This window comes from Asterias amurensis, chromosome 22 (assembly GCF_032118995.1).
Source record: "Asterias amurensis chromosome 22, ASM3211899v1".
Classification (NCBI taxonomy): Eukaryota; Metazoa; Echinodermata; class Asteroidea; order Forcipulatida; family Asteriidae; genus Asterias; species Asterias amurensis.
This window is the reverse complement of record NC_092669.1, coordinates 679,539-699,454: the sequence shown is the minus strand read 5'-3', so window position 1 is coordinate 699,454 and position 19,916 is coordinate 679,539. Positions and strand designations below refer to the sequence as shown.

Below are 19,916 nucleotides of genomic sequence, written 5' to 3'. Positions count from 1 at the left end.
ATAAGCAACAACAGCTAAATACCAGTAACAAGAAATATGCAACAAATGGAATTTTTGTTGGTAATCCTGTTTTTATCAAGGAAGAAATTTCATGCTTAGCAAATCTTTGTGCTGAGCGGCTCTATGAAATTGGGCCCAGATAAAGGAGAGTATCTGTGACGTCATGGGCTAAACCATTCTGATTTAGGAGGGTAGCGGTGACAATTGATAACAAAATTGAGAGGAAAAGAACATTTAGTTGTATTTTTTTTTGGTTTATTTTATACAGCGTTCGTCAACGGGTTTTCTATGCTGAAAGTATTACGTTGTAGTTACAAATTGATCCTATCGGTTTTTTTTACAATTTAGATTTCAATTATCAAAGATAAATTTTTATTTGAATTTCTCTTTATTTTTTAAATAATTATCATTACAAGGATTATAGAAGGATTATAATCACTATAATTGTCTCTTTAAAATTATTTAAAGGGGCATTCGACCAAACTCTCCTGCTTTCCAGGTGTTCCTTCTGTGCGATATTGAGATAGGGTCGAAAACTCGTCTCATCCAACCGCCAAAACATTGTCACTAGAGGGCGCTCGTCTTTCATTGAGGATTTAACTTTCAGGAAGTTTTAGTTTGGGTTGAACACCCCATTCGAATTATGGCATCATCCAACGAAATAATATCCTTTAAAGGTATCACGTTTCGTCCGCCTTTTTTTTGAGCGATTATGTAAGCCTGACTAATACTTAAATTTCTACAAATGTAAGTTGACATTAAAGTTGAAAGTTTCAAATCCTACTTACGTTGACATTAACAAGAACTGCGTAACATGTAAAGACGGTTTTGCTTACTGCCCTATCATACGTCTCGTGTAAAAAAAGGAAGGTCCTACAGCTATACTACAAGCGACCTGATTGGTAAAAAATTGAGCGGCTGAAACGCGTTTATGCTAAATAGGGCAGGTTCAATTTGATCCCTTTCGGTTCAAAATTCAAAAAGTCAGATCCTAATTATAAATCATCACTTTATTTTTCATTCTATCGGTTTTCCCTCTTCTTCCAAGTATGTTTTCTTCATCTGTTTAAACAACATGTTGCTTTTTACACCACAGCTTCGGATTTGGATTTGGCTTCCGGCTCCGTTCTCTCGTCTGAAGCCCTGAGCACGTAATGTAAAGCACCTTCAAATTGTCAAAAACAACCGCGGGGCCAAGCTAGCCAAAGCCGAATCCAAAGCCGTGGTTTCAAAAAGGGCCACGACAAGATAACACGTGAAGTTTTATACAAAATATAAAAACAAAACTGCATGCAAATTAACGGTTTCAACAAAACAAAACAAAAATCAATAGTAAATGTTGATATTAATTCAAAAATTGCTAAATGCAATAAGCAAAACTAAGAAGGGCCTGAGTTGCAGTTTCGTTTTGTAAGGCGCCAAAGTTGAAAATTTGAAAAGCTGGAATTTAAATAAAATAATGTGTGATTTAATAATAACAATTAGGCACACTGATATGACATGAACTACTCGTTAGCTAGCTGGCACGAACTACTCGTATTCTCCCCTCTTGATGCCTCCGATGACGCAGCAAGCAAAGATGCACGCCAGTATCTGTGAGAAATGAAGAAAACGTGATTATTGCGAGCAATATCGTTGCAAGTTTAAGCTTTCCTTGGCGTGGATTATGCGCACGTAATCGTTGTGTCAACCTTTAATGATGTCATGGTTTATATAATATGTACAGTATGTGCTTTTGTGGCTACTGGCTACGACCAGCTACAGCTATTGTTTACAGTGTCTAGGTTGAGCGGCTACGGCTATGTTAGTTGACTACAGTAGTGTCCTACAACCCCAAGGCTCATTTCGGGTGCTATCTTGCCGCACGAACACAATGATTTAAAGTCACATGTGGTGTTTTGGACGCACTAAACAACATGGTTTGTAACTAAGTAATATGGATTGTGATTGGTCGATGAGTGATGTAGGATGAGACATGTGACATGACTGGTGGCCAATGAGCAGACCTGTTATTTAGGTGTATTCGTCCTTGTTGATACCACTGATGACACAGCATGCAAAGATACAAGAGAATATCTAAAGGGAATTGGAAACAGCAACAACACATACAACGTTAGGTTAACACTCTGCTCACGGAGAACAAAAACATTAAACTGCGAGTTTGTTTTAAAATTATAAAACAGTCTTATTAAAGTGGATCACCACGAACTGATCCGGAGGTCCAATGTTCAAGTCCCGCTTTAGTCAAATCGTGTTCAACCCCAAATAATTAGTTTTTTTATGAACTATATATGGTGAGAAACTGCTGACAGAAGAAATCCCAAAAAGGACAAACTTTCTCGCAACACTTTCACAAAAACTCATGCTGCACGTAACGAAAAACAAAACCGTCTTTGGCAAACACAAGAAGGGAACATATCCTCACAAACTCCGCCTTTCGGCAGACATTGCTCAAACAAAACTCTTATCACAACAGAAAAGTCTTCTTTATCTGAAACGGAGATATCGAATTAAACTGATAAGCCTGTAAGCACAAACATTTTCTTAGCATGAAATTTCTTCCTTAATAAAAACAGGATTTACCAACCAAATTTCCATGTGATTTTGCAAACAACAGCTGAATGCCAGTAACAAGCAATATGCAACACATTAAAATTTGGTTGGTAATCTTGTTTTTATCAAGGAAGAAATTTCATGCTAACCAAATTTTTGTGCTTACAGGCTTTATGAAATTGGGCCCCTGTAACTATTCTGTAGACGTTTCTCAAGCCGTGTGAACTTACCTCAAAGGCGACTAGTGCAAGTGCCGCAGCTCCGATATACAGGAAGTTGTCCTCGAAGAATTTCACCAATTTTGGAAGGCAACCCTGTAAGAAACAAAGCGTAACGAATAAAAATGTAGGTTGATCTTGGTACGATGTGGATGGATGCGATTATGCTCCTAAGTACAGACTTGAGGTAAGACTACATATTGCTCTGGCGGTATGAGAGTCCCGTAAAATACTCGCGAGTATTCGTTTGGCAACCTTTATCCTAGTCCGGGTTGATTTCAAAACGAGTGATCCTAATAATCTGTATTAATTTCACTCGCTATTAAGCAAAGTGTGACGTCATTTTACAAACTACAATTGTGCGCTGAACCAAGCCGGTGTCAGATGCAACTGTGTCCGCCGTGCAAAACTGTCCGCTCCGAACACTTTTGCATTTATACTATCGTGTCCGGTGGACATGTACAAGACTGTATATGATTGCAGCGAATACCCAACGGCCGAACATCCCATGTCATTCATGACATGCACTAAGTAGCTTGTAAAACAATGGCAATTGTGTTTCGTCGACCAAGGGCGTTTAATTTATTACAAGGACGGTTTTGCACGGGGCGGACACAACTGCGTATGCAAATGTGTCCGGGTGGGCACAATTGCAGTATGCAGCAACGTCCTGGCCGACATGATTGCATATGCAAAACCGTCCGGCGGACATTGATGCATATGCAAAATCGTCCGGCGGACATTGTTGCATGTGCAATAATGTCCTCCGGATATTATTGCATAGAGGACATAATTGCATTCGACACCTGTCCAGGTCAACATATTTTGCACATAACTCTGGGCGTAATGAATCAACATGCATTGTCTGTAACTGGTATCCTGCAAGTAATAGTTCAGTGCAAGATTGGTGAGCAAATCACTGGTATCCTGCAAGTAGTAGTTCAGTGCAAGATTGGTGAGCAAATTCACTGGTATCCTGCAAGTAGTAGTTCAGTACAAGATTGGTGAGCAAATTCACTGAGTAACACACGTTGACATTGACTACCAAAATGGCGCATCCAAGATTATTCGGATGATGACGTCAGGTGAATTGGGTCAATAGGTGACACTTACTTCTTTAGGACCGCTGTAAATGAGGGCTGGATCAGCTATGTCGTTTCCGTTTGCGTTATTGCAGGTATCCGTCTCCTTTTTGCAGCAGCTTGCTGGAACGAATTTCCCCGGGTTAGCTGTTTGGAACGCACTGCCCGAGTAGTCGGTGTAGTTTTCCACACCACAGCATTTTTGTCCCTGTTAAGAACAACATTAACAAAAATATTAAATAATAAATACTGATAGAGTTACTGATGGTGTTTTCCTTTTGGAACAAAATTACACGGAAAGCAATAATTTTGCTACATGAAATAATGTGTATATAAATATCGGCTGTGAAGCATGATTGTCACGAAGTTGTATTGATTATTATTATTAAGTTGTATTAATTTTCACCAAGTGGTATTGATTGTCACCAAGTTGTATTGACTGTCACTAAGTTGTATTGATTGTCACCAAGTTGTATTGGTTGTTAACAAGTTACATTAATTGTCACCAAGTTGTATTGATTAGTTGTATTGATTGTCACCAAGTTGTATTGATTGTCACCAAGTTGTATTGATTAGTTGTATTGGTTGTTAACAAGTTACATTAATTGTCACCAAGTTGTATTGATTAGTTGTGTTGATTGTCACCAAGTTGTATTGACTGTCACCAAGTTATATTGATTGTCACCAAGTTGTATTGTCTGTCACCAAGTTGTATTGACTGTCACCAAGTTATATTGATTGTCACCAATTTGTATTGACTAGTTGTGTTGATTGTCACCAAGTTGTATTGATTGTCACCAAGTTGTATAGGTTGTTAGTTGTATTGATTGTCACCAAGCTGTATTGATTATTGTCATTAAGTTGTATTGGTTGTCACCAAATTATATTGATTGTCACCAAGTTGTATTGATTAGTTGTATTGATTGTCACCAAGCTACATTAATTGTCACCAAGTTGTATAGATTAGTTGTGTTGATTGTCACCAAGTAACATTAATTGTCACCAAGTTGTATTGATTAGTTGTATTGATTGTCACCAAGTTGTATTGTCTGTCACCAAGTTGTATTAATTGTCACCAAGTTGTATTGATTGTCACCAAGTTGTATTGAATAGTTGTGTTGATTGTCACCAAGTTGTATTGATTGTCACCAAGTTGTATAGGTTGTTAGTTGTATTGATTGTCACCAAGTTGTATTGATTAGTTGTATTGATTGTCACCAAGTTACATTAATTGTCACCAAGTTGTATTGATTAGTTGTGTTGATTGTCACCAAGTTGTATTGATTGTCACCAAGTTATAATAATTGTCACCAAGTTGTATTGATTAGTTGTGTTGATTGTCACCAAGTTGTAATGGTTTCTAACCAAGGTTTGTTGAATGTCACTAAGTTATATTAATTATCACCAAGTTGTATTGATTAATTGTGTTGATTGTCACCAAGTTGTATTGATTGTCACCAGGTTGTATTGATTGTTACCAAGTTGTATTGATTAGTTGTATTGGTTGTCACCAAGTTACATTAATTGTCACCAAGTTGTATTGATTAGTTGTATTGATTGTCACCAAGTTGTATTGATTAGTTGTATTGATTGTCACCAAGTTGTGTTGATTGTCACCAAGTTGTATTGGTTTCTAACCAAGGTTTGTTGAATGTCACTAAGCTGTCAACAAACAAGAAAGCAAACAAACACAACTAGACTTCTTTTTGGTGATTTTGTATATTTACCGACTGGAAAGCATCCAAAAATTTCGTCACTGTCTCTTGGCCGTCTTCCCCGTACGACTTTGTGACTTGTGTCTGCATCTCATCCGACAGGACAGTTCGAATCTGTAGGTAGCAAAAGTGAGAAAGTTAAGCCTCTCTCATGCGAGAGCAAATTAGCAAGGGTCCCTCGCTATTAAAATTGTAGCATGGTTACAAATTGTAGCAATTTTACAAAATGTATACATCGTGTGAAATGACAGCAACTTTTGGTGTGTTCAGGGTCCCTTGTAAAATCTTGTCCAACATTGCAACAGGTCCGGACCTACGGCAATGACTGACACCATTTGTCAATTTTTTTTTTTTAGAGCTTCTTGATATTTCATGCTGGACAACTGGGCGACATTGGCAGCCAGATAACGGATAAATACCTTTTTGATATATTTTTATTTATTTATTTATTTATATATTTATTATTATTATTATTATTTTTTTTTGGGGGGGGGGGTGGGCACAATTCTTGTTCTGATGGCTGGAACAGAAGTTCTCTAGACATTCTAAAAATGGTACTACTAGGGGACGTTCGGGACGCTTCATGTCAGCAGACTTACGCTATGTTGTCTCTAAATAATAATAGCAATAATTATTTTCAGCAATTACCAATAGTATCCAGTGCCTTTAAGAAAGGGTAAAACAAAAAAAGATAACTTACGGATCCTCTGAAGACAAGAGCCAAGACTCCTCCAATGACTTCCGCAAGGATCACAATAATCAAGATACCGATGTACTGAGAAAAGAAAAGACATTTGAAAAAAAAATATTTTTGTACTGTACACAGTGGCGTGTTGTGGCCGAGCGTTCAGGGCCCAATTTCATAGAGCTACTAAGCACTAAAATTTGCTTAGCATAACATTTCTTCCTTGATAAAAACAGCACAAAATCTCCATTTGATGTATATTGCCTGTTACTGGTATTCAGCTGTTTTTGGCTTATCTTGAAAACCACAGGGAAATTTGGTTGGAAAACCTGTTTTTATATGAAGGCAACAAATTTCACTCCAATCTCAAAAGGATGGATGGGGGAGAATATTGTGTACTACAGTATGGACTACCACACGCACCCTCATTGACGGCCTGATGACAGTCGTCTTAATACTAACCGTTTTCAGAAGGCAGCTGCTCTCTTTAATTGCACCACAACAACCGCAGAAAGCCGTCAAGAATATCATGCACCCTACACTAAGGACTGTGCAGCTCACTGCTAGCAGGGCGTTGGCGTTATTGCCAAAAACTCCCGCAAATTCACCCTGATTGGCGAGCACGTACGCACCAAGAGCAATCAGAGCAATGCTCACCACCTGGAGATCGAGGAAAAAAACATAGATAGAGGTTGAGGTTGTAGAAAAGAAATCTCTCAAAAAGACCCATTGCATATTATGACGTACGTTGGTGCCTGAAGGTTATTCATGTTCAGACACCCCTATGTTCCGACACCATTATATGTTCCGACACCATTATATGTTCAGACACCCGTGTTCCTTATTTAAACCATCACTACGAATAAAGATGTTACTCGTGTCAATTATTGTTTGCCCCGTATCTTGTCTGCCACTCACTGTTTCCCAGTATCCGTTTTTTATTTGCGTTTTGAACTGAAATTGCCAATTATCTATAATGTTTGGTTTTTCAAAATTCTATTATTGTTTTTGTAAGTAATGTTAGGCCTAAGTCTTTTTCATCACCAAACAAAAAAGTAATGCTAATGTGTGGTGCCATGGTACATCCTAAAGTCTATGGTATCTTTTTGCCACTTATTGAGTGTACATGTACGAAAATTGCACTTTTGGAATAATTATAGGTTTACATGCTACCCTGGCCATACAGCTTAAAATAAATGTTTATTCTTGTCAGGTATGATATTTCATACAGGATGACGTCATTGTTGACATTATGGGAAGAGGCGCATTTCAATTTCCGTTACAAGGGCAACTGGAAGACCAAATAAAGTCTTCAATGATTGGAGCATTGACGTAGATAATGATGATGAATTATATGCGCGAAGGGGAAAAGTTCTTTACACGACACGACAATAATGATTAACATCATTATGCTCGTGAATAATGACGCGAGAATGTAATTTATGAAAATAAAAATACAATCTCAAATTCAGCGTTATTGATGAAGGTACCATTGGTACAAAGATAAATGCTTACAGGCACTTGACACTGTTGGTGATGACTCAAAAACTTGTTAGCAGTAAAAAACTTATTTGGTAACGAGCAATGGAGAGCTGTTGATAGTACAACACAATGTGAGAAATTGCTCCCTCTGAAGTAACTTATACTTTGAGAAAGAGGTAAGTTCTCACTCAAATAATAAAAGACTTCAGCTGAGGCCATGTATTATGCATCTAAAGAAAGCACACAAAGTAATGGAATGAGGGATTTTTTTCTTCTTTAATTGTTCTCTTGCAAACTTTTACAGGTTTGTTATTTTACACATAATTGTTGGGGTACACCAAGTGGGAATCAATATGGGTCTTTGACAATTACCAAACGGCGAGGGCGCCCTATACTCAAATGATGTCATGTGCATAAGGTCTTAGAACACAACCATTTAAGCGAAAAAAAAAAAAAAATAAAAAAAAAATAAAAGCATAAAAGAAGGCCCTATACAGCTTCTTGTTTAACCTACCCATACGAGAGCATTCAAGACGAAAAGAATCATCTTAGAAAGTGTGGCTCCACAACCTTCAACCATCTTGATTATTTATGTGTTGCTTTTGAGCAGAATCCTGCAGAAAGAAAGAAACAAGTTTTTATTTTATTGGTGCCAAAAATAACAACCAACTACAAAAATTAGAGTGGAAAATTGAGGGAAGATAAAAATTCAAAATTCTCAGCTCCTGAAAGAGAATCACAGTAAGTCCTTTAACAAGTTAATTTAACTTTAATATATTATATTTTACTGACATCATGTCAACAAAAAGTAACCAAACGCGTTTATCAAAACAAATTGAGAAACATATAACTTTTCTCTTAAGGCCAGCACTGTGTAGCCTGTCACGAAAGATGATAGAATAATAAAGAGAGAGTACATGTATGTCACGAGTGCCATGCACTTTATTTAAATTACAAATTATGTAACTAAAAATGAGTATTTGGGAAGTCTAGTACCTAATGTTCTACACATTGACACAGTGCTCGACTGTCATGTATGCATGGTATCTTACCGATTTGGTTTTGAGTAAAGGAACCCGTCTATTTGTTTGGGGATTTCAACTTGTTATTATAAATAGGGGGAAAAGAGTCGTACTAGCGAAAAATGTATAAATAATATTTTCAGCGGAATCCGGTACTGATGCACATCGAAGTTAAAATTTAATATAATGTTTAAATTGTTCACCTTACTAGCGGTGAACATGTTTCTCTTAAAAACAGCAGGGCCTAGATTAAATAGCTGTTTCAAGCAGAAAATAATGTTTAACACATTCTAATAAGCAAACAAGCGCGGGATACCAGTCAAAATGGTACATGTGACGTGTCGTTATGACTGATAATTGTAACTGTACATGGGAAGCAAAAGCATCTGCCAAATTGCTTAAAGCAGATATGCTCTATGAAATTGCCCTCTGAATTCGATCTATAAAAACACACGAATTCATCTTAAGAATACGTTGTCATTATCACCATAGTGATTTGTCTTGTGACGTCACATCAATTAAGATTGTTATACATCTTAACACAAATTAGTTCTTTGAGAAGTGGCGCCCTAAAGGGCGTTGCTTAGTTTATTTTGCAATTATGACGTAGTGCTGGGCTTGCCAATTTACTGACCGTGCAAATAACGCACAATCCCGCCAACCTCCGTCAAAGCGCGTGACTTTGTATCATAGGAATTCAAGGCCATGTTCAAATTAATGGCTACGCTAGTGGCTATGGCTAGAATGTCTAAAAGTCCTTTTCTTCAACATTGAATTGAGCCTACAACCGTAGCCGTAGTCGTAGCCGCATAATACCTCCGTCTGTTGTTACTTTATCGGCCAAAATTATAATTTATTTTTAATTTTCTACTCGAACGGACTGTCTTTTCTAGTTGGCATTTCTGTATATTATTTTAGTCTCAGATTTACGGAGTTTTAATAATGCAATTATAATTATGTGAGTTTAATGTTGTAAATGTCATTTAATTCAGCCTTATATATGGACTGCAATTTGTGTTTAGCAATAAACCAATTTGATTTATATTTATACGACCCAAGTCACCCCAAAAGATGTTTAAAAGTGCACGACACTGCACCCTGTCTGCACATCCCAGATCTTATCCCATTATTAACATGATAGTTACCATGGTTTCGCAGTTTTTTCCGATAAGGTGGACTTTGTCCTCATTTTGTGGGAGAAATCCACTCAACCTTTGAGTTTTATGAAAGCACCTAACGCTATATCTCCAAACCCAATTAGTATGCTTGATTTATTAGATATTCCAACAATGAAGTTCGCACCCTCTGCGCCAACTAGGCCAACGATGCGTCACTGGGAACTCTGTTTGGCGTGTTTCAAGGCTGTACTATATGTTGATTTTGAAATGAACAATTCCTTAAAAAAACACCTACGAGCTATTACACTATAAATAAAAGTTATTCATGGGTTCGAGTCCACTTAGCTAGTCGTTGATTTTACACTGACTATTTACAACTGAGTACTGTCGTCAAGCTGCTGAATCACAATTTTTTAATTTGTGCACTTCATAATCAAAAACATTAAACGAATGTTTGTATGAGGGATGGCTGTTGTCAGCTTGGTGTTTGTATCAGATTTGTTCAAATCATAAAAATACACATTAAACCAATTTCTTGTATAAGAGAGATTGGCTGTTGTCAGCTTCGTGTTTATATCCCCTTGTTTGATTTTGTTGTGTTCCCATGACAGGAAATCATCTGAACAAACAAACAAACAAAATTCTCGAATTCGTAAATTTATTCATGTTATTGTTCCTTTTACATCATATAAAAATTGATTTGATTGTTACACGCTCCAATGTGATCCTAACACGCTTCAATGGGATCGTTGCATATGCTCCAATTGGCGCCAATAAAGAGAGACACCATTCTGTGATTGTAAATCTACCATGACGTCACATGAATCCACTGCAAGTTGTCACGAGTCTTCAGAATCAATAATAGAGATTTATCATATAGACAAAATGCTTATCGATTTTATTTATTGTGTATGAGGTGAATCTCTTTGTCGGAGGGGTTTACAATATTTTACACTATGGGTAATTACTCAAAATAGTTGTTAGCTTACCAACTTACTTGGCACATAAGCAACGGAGTAACGGAGATAGCTGTTGATAGTATAAATCAATGTGATAAACGGCTCCCTCAGTTTATAAAGGGGTAATTTCTCACTAACATATTTGATTCGGAGAAAATCACACACAGTTTGTGCAACAAGGGTGGTTTCTTTCTATGACAAACTTAGCCCAAAATTGTCCAGATGTTGTTTGTGTGTGCATAAATTGGGGTACATCAACATCAGTGATGATACTGGTCTTTGGCAATTATCAAAGGTGGCCATTGTCTTTAGCCACACAATGAAAATGTTTATGCGAGTTCAGAAAGGTTCAGTCAGAATTGTTTTATAATGGGAAATGTTTGTACAAGTTAAATTCGGAGATAATTATATTTAGTACATTCTTATTTTGTCCATGGTTGTTATGGGCAACCCTTCAACTCAAGATAACAATAACATAACGAGCGATATTTCTGCACGGTTGTCAAGGTTACTGGCGCCAATTTCCAGAACGAATTAATTAACTTGCCACTGAGAAAATATATATCGCCGAGCCAATTAAAACGTTTAGTAAACTAGGTCTAACATTGATTAAAATCGATTGAAAATTCAATTTGTATTAAGGCACTCCCCGCGTCAATCAACATAGGTTAAACACGAAACAGTCGTCGTTGTGACCCAGTGCACTTGTCGAGTCTCCACCTTTCACCTCATCCTTCCACAATTCGTTAATGATTAAGCATCTCAGCTGCTGTAGATAAATAAAACAGTCAAGTTCATATTTGCTAAAGGAGTGAAACACTGAGTGTCAGTTTTCATACAAAACACAACAAAACTTTTTTTTTTTTTTAATATAGAACTGAAAATTATGTTTAATGTACTTTACACTTCTGCGCGGGCAAGTTTAATCTTAGAACTCGACGGCTGTTATCATAACGGAATAGTCAGCCATGACTCGAGTAACGTTAATTGAAAAAAATCGTTGCCAGCTTGCCTTTATATTAACTATACCCAAACTAATCCGTTGCGTTCTTGACGTTGTGTTCTTCTACCGTCAATGACAGATGAGAGATGAGTGTTGGTTGATGTCTGATTAAACATGCCGAATATACGAGCGTACAGACCTTTACTTTACTCCATTGTAAATGTTACCAAACTGATGCTGGACAATATAATAGTCTGGTGCCATGCGCAATGAATGTTAGCATGCAATACTGTTATTGAAAACAGGGAACATGACCAAGAAGATGACAGCGTAATAAATGTCTATAGGTTGAAATTGAACGCTACAAACACGAAGGCCTACTTTAGGTCATATTATAATAACCTTCTTCGATACCAAACTAATTAAGATGTTTAGTTCATCTCAACGGGTGTGTCAATCTTGAGACGCGTTTAATTTGTCTCAAATCCATCTCCCCGAAGGATTCATTGTGGTTGTGTTGATGACATGTAATCACCAACGAACCTTGAACCCTAGAGTATTGACAAAATCTGCGATATTTTATCCAGGTTTCCTCAGTCCGTGATAAAAGATGGCTAGAACAGGTTTGGGCAGAACATGGTTTGTTAAAAGACCTAATGATCTTTGACATTGACATCTGACCCCTATCTCAGTGGGCTCCTTCAGTTATCAGGGTTCACGCTGGGTATATAGAGCGTCTTGCTAGAGTGGAGAGCGTCCCACCCACTGCCCATAGAAGAGTCACTGATATTGTGTTATATATGTTTTGTTTTTAAGGTAGCAAGCATTTTGAGTAACATTTCACCGAAACATTTTACTTCGAAGTATAAATTTGGTTACTGAGTTGTATAATTTGAATCGGTGAAACGTTTCTGTCAATGCGTTTCTCGGGTTGTGTAATCCAATTACGATTCATTCTTCCTGCGTGAATATGACTGCTCAATTTTTTTGTCGGCGTTACCTCAAAAATGATTCCACTTAAAGCCATTGGACCCTTTCGGTACAGAAAAAAAAAAGTTCACAGATTTACAAATAATTTACAGGGTTTACAGAAGGTAATGGTGAAAGACTTCTCTTGAAATATTAGTCCATGAAATGCTTTACTTTTTGAGAAAACGGTAAAACAATATAAATTCTCGTTAGCGAGAATTACGGATTTATTTTAAACACATTTCATGACACGGCGAAACGCGCGGAAACAAGAGTGGGTTTTCCCGTTATTTTCTCCCGACTTCGATGTCCGATTGAGCCTAAATTTTCACAGGTTTGTTATTTTATATATAAGTTGTGATACACGAAGTGTGGGACTTGGACAATCTGTTTACCGAAAGTGTATAATGGCTTTAAATGAAATTTTCACAGGTTAGTTTCAATATTTTAGTGAAAGGACCAATTCTTAATTTTTTTTTTTAAACTGTAACGTGTAGGCTAACAATTGGTTATTTTGTGTCTTGCGACACCACACAACAAAACCTTTACTAACTTGCACGTGACCGCACTTTGAAATGACCCCAAGTACCCTTCGTCGTTTATTAAGTAAGAAAGTTGAATATTAACCAAAAGAATAAAACAAAAATGACGCAGTAGGATAGACTCAGCATTTGGTGTATTCAGCCCAGTGTTTAAAGTCCAATAAAACAACGCCTACCCACAGTAGAATAACAAATCAATAATATTTCTTTTCTCATTGTAGAATGTTTCATGGTATTGCGAAATGTTTTATTAATGAAGGCCACATTTGTTAAATTGTGGTTTTTATTGTGATTATACAAACATCCGGGCAGTTGGAATTAATTTCATATTAGTTCGTGAATATTCCGGATGGTTGGGGACATTTTCAACATATTTAATTTTGTGTATTTATACTCAATCATGGTTTTGTAATTCAATTCAGACGACTATTAATATTATAATATTTTGCGACTTTTAATTGTAGATTTAATTAAAACATAAACTGGATCAGCATATAGGTTTTAAAATGATGTAGCATCTAATTAATATTATATCATACAAAGGTATAATAGGCATAATGACGAGAACAACATTTGAACAAGACAAAATTAATCTCGCCTATAATTACTTTCAAAATTTTAACTCAGGCCCCAACCGTGGTCTATGAACTTTTTGTAGGACAAAAAAACACAATGTCTACAAATTTACACTAAACTTACACAGTTTGAAGATAATGATAGTAGAAAAAGCTTCCCTGAAAATATTACTTGCCGAGGTGCTTTAGTTTTGGAGAAATGATTAAATCAATGATTGTCATGAAAATAATTTTCGTCTCAGTGATCATGAGACGAAAATTATTTTAGCATGTGTAAAAACGTAGTTTCATGACATTGTTTTACTCATTTCTCAAAAGCTACAGTACCTCAGCAACTAATATTTGAAGGTACGCTTTCTACCATCATTATCTTCAAATGGTGCAAGTTTAATGTTAATCTGTGGACATTGTGTTTTGGGTTACAAAAAGTACCTAAATCCTTTAAAAAATGTACAGTTACCAAAAATTGGTGGGGCATGCAGATAGGACACATTTTGGCGGATTACCCTTAATGATACAAGCATGAAATTCACACAGTCGGAGTAAGTCGTGAGAAAAATCTATTGCTATCTTATAGGTTTCATTATTGCAGATTTGACTATTGAAAAAAACCCAAAACAACACGAAGTTTAACGAGTAAATTTCAAATTTTCAAAATGGCGGCCATTGTTTTTTATATTTGTTGATTACTCAAATTAATTGTAAGCATAAGATCTTACTTGGCAACGAACAACGGAGAGCTGATGAAAATATTATAAAACATTGTGAGAAACGGCTCCCTCTGAATTAACTCTGATTTCTCAAAACCATGACTAGACATTCAGCGTACAAACAAACTTTCTCTTTCCCTCTAGCCATTTATTTGATAGCTTCATCAAGGAAAATCCCTGTGCGCTACGAGCATTTAGATTTCCCAACATATCAATAAATTATAGTTTGATTCACTGCATCGCCAACACCCCCCCCCCCCCCGATGAGCATATGCAAACGTCATAACAAGAAAGACATCAACATCGTGTCCTTCGTTCTAAAGTGTTTCCTGACCTGGATAGAATTATCTCCCTGATACACTCATGCAATAACACTGTGCTCGTTGAAATCATATTCCAAGCCTTTTTTTGCAGATGATAAATTATGAAGATGCGGCTCTTCCTTGGGAAAGAAAGCTAAGACGTCTAAAAATAGAACTTGAGGCTTTTGTATTCGATGAATGGAAATCTTATAGAAGGAGTAGGCCTAATGGCAGTAAATACAAGCTCTCTCACAGCCTCTTCAATTCTGTGGGTTTTTGGTTTGTATTTAAAAGTAATTACTATAATGGACAGTTTTTTGTAAAGTGCCATGTTTTGATAAAGATGAACTCTGCTAGTGACGGTACTTATTTTAGTCCAAAATTATTTGTCTGTTACGTTTGCACTGGTGCTTAGGACGAGCTAAAAATAATAGTGTATTTCTGTTTCTTTACTATACCTTTAAGCGTGAAATCAGTCGAGCATCCTAAGCCATTATTCAATTCGGCAACCCTTTTTGCGTATAACCCGCCCACACCGTATAACATGCCCTTAAAGGTATGGTCATAGATTGTGAATTGCTTCAAAAGTCAGTGATCATCATAAAAGCTTTACTTATTATTATTTGTTATATATAAATAAAACATCACAAAGCAATATCAAAATTTTAAGATGCCCTGGCCTTCAAACTTTATTAATTATTTTCTTTTAAAAGTTAGCCCTTCAATTGTGATGAAAGTCACAGGTTATGTTCATGTTTTTTTGCGGAGGACTTCTCCTTTAAACATTAATTGCAGCCAATTACAGCTTATATACAATATGCAGTCTGTATGTTAATAAAACGTCACCAGATGTCATACAATGCTCCATTCTGTATGAAAGCCATTCACGAATTTTATTATTATTCTGGATATGACATTGAAATTGGTTTTCAATGGTGTCTGGTGTAAAGGTCAGCCAATAGAAAGATGTTTTAAAATCACATAGTCACGAATTGTATCCAATTGCTGTGTGAATCCATTGTGCCTATCGCTCATCTTCTTCTAAATATTCAAACATTTTGTGTTTTTCATTCTTCTTAACATTCAGATATTTTGTATTTTTCATTCTTCGTTTGTCATCTATCACTAGAGGATGACAAACAGTCCAGAAATATGCAATCCATTCGTAACTGGGGATACCAATCTTATTGTATAACAATTCGTAAACTGCTATTACCATAAAATTATTCGTTGAAAGGCAAAATTCTGGGAGTGAAAACAGTTCATCACCATAATCATGAATCAATAAATAACTTCAATAAAGTATAAACTTTCCGAGCGGCTTAGGACACCAGACTTAGCCTGCGTGTTTCTGATTATCAGAGTGTGGGTTCGGGTCCTGGTTGTGGCTTTCGCGTCCCTGGGCAAGGCACACCATCCGTACGATGGGACATAACGCTGTAGGTCCCGTGTACTGGAATTGGTAGCGCTCGTAAAAGAACCCATAACACTAACTTAGTACCGTGGAAGATATCAAATTACAGGGGTTAACCCCCGTGTTTCTGGTTCACGTGGCAATTGCACACTTGTTCACTTGTAGACTGTTCCTCGGGCGAGCAAGCTTTAGTGGATTAATTACCAGTATATTATTCTAATTTTTTAAGAGAGGCCAGACTTCATCATGCGTTGACGGTCAGTCAACCATTACACAAATCGCCCGCACTCCGGCAACCATACTTTCACAATCGCCCGTACTCCCCAGTCATACTTTCACCATCGCTTGCACTCCGGCAGCAACCATACTTTCACCATCGCTTACACTCAAAACCATAATGTCACTAACTGAAGTCCGCACGGCTTAAAATTTACTGTCCCAAATTTGATTTCTTACGGACCAAACACGATAATCAAATATTCCACTCGAATCGCCTTGGAGTTATTCACAGTAGGAGCAGTTTTCTCTGATCACGGTAATAACATTTACAAAATGAATAATTTATGACCCATAAAAAAAATATTACGGCCAACCATCTATAAAACCAAACAAATTTACCGAAGCAAGCTGTGCGCAAAACTGTGTACTACACTCTTCAACGTTGCTCATATTTTTTGTATAATACAAATCAAAATAAATTCGTCCTAGTGATGTTTTAAAAGATGTAGATTTTCACGTTTTTTTTCTCTCTGTTTGGACCAGATGAGAACCTTAAAATATGTCATCATAATTATTTTGTCCATCCTATCTACGTGTGCTTATTCCTACCTTATACCCGATGTAAATACTTCCAAACGTCCCAACACTGCCGTAGAATAAAAAAACAACTCCACGTATAACAGGCGCTGAGTGAATGTGCGTTATTGCTAAAACGGACTCGTCTCTGGACCATGCAGTGTGTGTATGGGTGTGGCGTAGACTTGCCTCTAGTCATCTCTGCGTTTTGGATCACCCGATGAATCGATTCGGTTTGTTTTATAAACTAATGTCGGGATGATATTTTGCATAATGTGTGTAACAAAAATATGAATGTTTTTTTAGATGTGGCAATTGGGCGAGACAAAATATAAGTGTTAACTGATTTTTTTTGTAAAGTTATTGTGTAAAGTACTGGTGAATGTTGGATTCATTTTGATTGACTAGTTGATTGACTGATTGATTGATTGATTGATTGATTGAATGTTTGATTGATTGATGATAATATGGTTTTGTCTCTTGGGTGGTTGGTCGACCACTTAATTCAATAAATCATTAATCAATTATTAAAGAAAATAAACAATGGTTGTTTTTATTTACACAAGGCTGCATACAATTATTGTGACAAGGCAATTTTCCAAGTGTAGTTTTGAATCTGTGTCAACGTACTGTTGTGTCTATATTGATTTGTAAGTTTTGTAAGCCGCTGCGATCTTTATGTGGTTCGAAAAATGTGAGCAAGGGAATTTTAAAAATAATTTCAGGCAAGTTAGAGGTAGCCAATTGCACTGTATGCACGAACACATCGGTATGACTTTATACTTTACTCGAGCTGTAACTCACCATCCCAAAGAAATTAATGGGAAAACTAAAAATGTGAAAGAACTTTCGCATCTGAAATAGCCTAGAACTGTTGCCTGTAAAATTCCCCATGTGAAATAGACCAAACATGTACATAAGCATACTTATTATGTAAATTGATGAGCACTCAGAATTATACCAGCAATAAAAGATCATGGTTTTATGAGCATATAAAATGTCCCATGGAAGTAAAATTAATTTTAAAGGGTTCGTTATATTTAAAAAATGTACATCAGAAAAATGTATTAACAAACAAACATATTTCAAATAAAATATAAAACACCAAAGAAATATTAAGATTATAACAAGAAAAATAAGAGGATAATAAGAAAATAAAATCCTTGCGTCAATGAAGCCAGTCTTTAAAGATGCTATGTCAGTTTTTTGGCCGATTTGACCCAACAATTTTGATTTAAAATTCAATAGGTATTTTGATGGGAGTCGAGAAAGTTACAAGCTTTCATTTGAGCCATTGTTCGAAAAAGTCCGCAAGTTATTAGTAGCAGTGAAATAAAGTGCTCAAAATTAGTTTTTGTCGGGATCCCGACAATATGCCACGTGACCAATTCTTATGTGTTTTATAAGAAACGTTTTAAATTTTTGTCATGGTTCCTGACCATTAAAAGTAAAAGTTCAACTTTCTTTCGTTAGAGCGGATGATACTCTTTGAAATACCATTCACTTAAAAAATCTATTTTTTAATGTTTGGGGCCAAAAGTCTGACATAGTATCCTTAAACAATGTTAAGTTATTTCGTAGACATACTGCTGATCAACAACAACATTAAGCAACAAGAAAACACGAGGGAAAAACATTTTGTTTTCGTGTCTTTTCATTTTTTACTTTTAGTATACAAAGTCAAGATCTTACAAACACAGGAAAACTATTCTTGTTCCAATTGCGTCCCTCTTTTCATGATAATTTGTACTTTTTTGTTTCAAAACGAATGAGCGGACTTGGAAAACATCTCTAACTCATAACTAAACTGCACCCTTCCTAAAAGATATTAATGGTGTATCAACAAAAGTCCAAAGGCCGGCAATGTCTAGTATTTTGCAAAACAAAAAGGAAAAGGAAAAAGAAAAAGACAGTCGAGTATTGCGCTAGATCAGACCCTGAAAGCCGTTTATTAATAAATAAAGGGTTATACGTTTGGTAGTCACTCATAAAATAAATGGCGATACAAACCTTTGGTTAGAAGGCTAATATACAGCAGCGTTTGACAGGACATGCATAAAGCATTTTGAGAAACATTTCACTTTGAAATAGTGTGGTTATGTACAAAATATTTCAGTTATTCTGCCCAATCAGATTCTGTATAGGCCTAAAGGAATTGTTTTCAGTCGAGTCCTGCGCTCCGCTTTTCGGCGATATCACAAAAAACTCGACCATTTTGAAGTGAAGCAACGACATGTGCGAAACTAGATCCACACTGTGTCACCGTGGTCAAGTGGTTAGACTGCAGGACTTACAATCACAAGGCTGTAGGTCCGACTCCCCCAAGCTAACCACTGATTTCACAATGACTAGAATAAGAATTGTCATCTACTTACTGAAACACGATTTCTTGATTTGTGCAATTCGTAATCATAGACGATAATCCAATGTTTGTGTGAGTTGGCCAGCTTGGTGTTTATTTCTATTGTGGGAGTTTGCTGAGTTCCCATGACGGGAAAATCATCTAAAAAACTCCAAAAACATTGTAATAAATAAATCATTTGAATGAACTTACCTAGCACAAACGAGAGATGATCGGAAGCTCTTTTCTTGTGGATGAAATCAAATCAGTTTTCCCTGAAACCAGTAATCTTGATTTCTTTCAGCAGTAAATTTATTTCGCAGTTATCTTCAGTCGATTAGGGCGTCGTAGTGGACAGTGTCCTCACTCGTCTCTCTTTATGATAATCGCACAATGTACTTAAGTTCGAGTGTTGATACCGTATCCAAAACAGTACAGTATCCCTACGAGATCGCTGTTAATATTTGAACGAAAAAGGTAATTATTGATGT

The 19,916-nt window shown here is 36.4% G+C and overlaps 1 protein-coding gene across 3 annotated transcripts; it reads right to left on the bottom strand.

Annotated features, from left to right (window-relative positions):
* Positions 1-232: 232 nt before the first annotated feature.
* LOC139953608 (CD151 antigen-like) lies at positions 233-19,916 on the bottom strand. 3 transcript variants are annotated; one of them, XM_071953082.1, is made up of 9 exons: positions 17,118-17,244; positions 8,250-8,349; positions 6,716-6,913; positions 6,269-6,343; positions 5,581-5,682; positions 3,885-4,061; positions 2,784-2,867; positions 2,007-2,076; positions 233-1,593 (listed from the first exon to the last, which is right to left on the bottom strand). In XM_071953082.1, exons 2-8 carry the CDS (start codon positions 8,313-8,315, stop codon positions 2,014-2,016), a joined length of 765 nt encoding a protein of 254 aa, XP_071809183.1. In that variant the 5' UTR covers positions 8,316-8,349; positions 17,118-17,244; the 3' UTR covers positions 233-1,593; positions 2,007-2,013. The 3 variants fall into 3 exon arrangements, with proteins under 3 accessions (XP_071809183.1, XP_071809182.1, XP_071809184.1); XM_071953081.1 differs by lacking the exon at positions 17,118-17,244 and adding an exon at positions 19,639-19,904 and having other exon boundaries at positions 234-1,593; XM_071953083.1 differs by lacking the exons at positions 2,007-2,076; positions 17,118-17,244 and adding an exon at positions 19,639-19,916 and having other exon boundaries at positions 234-1,593.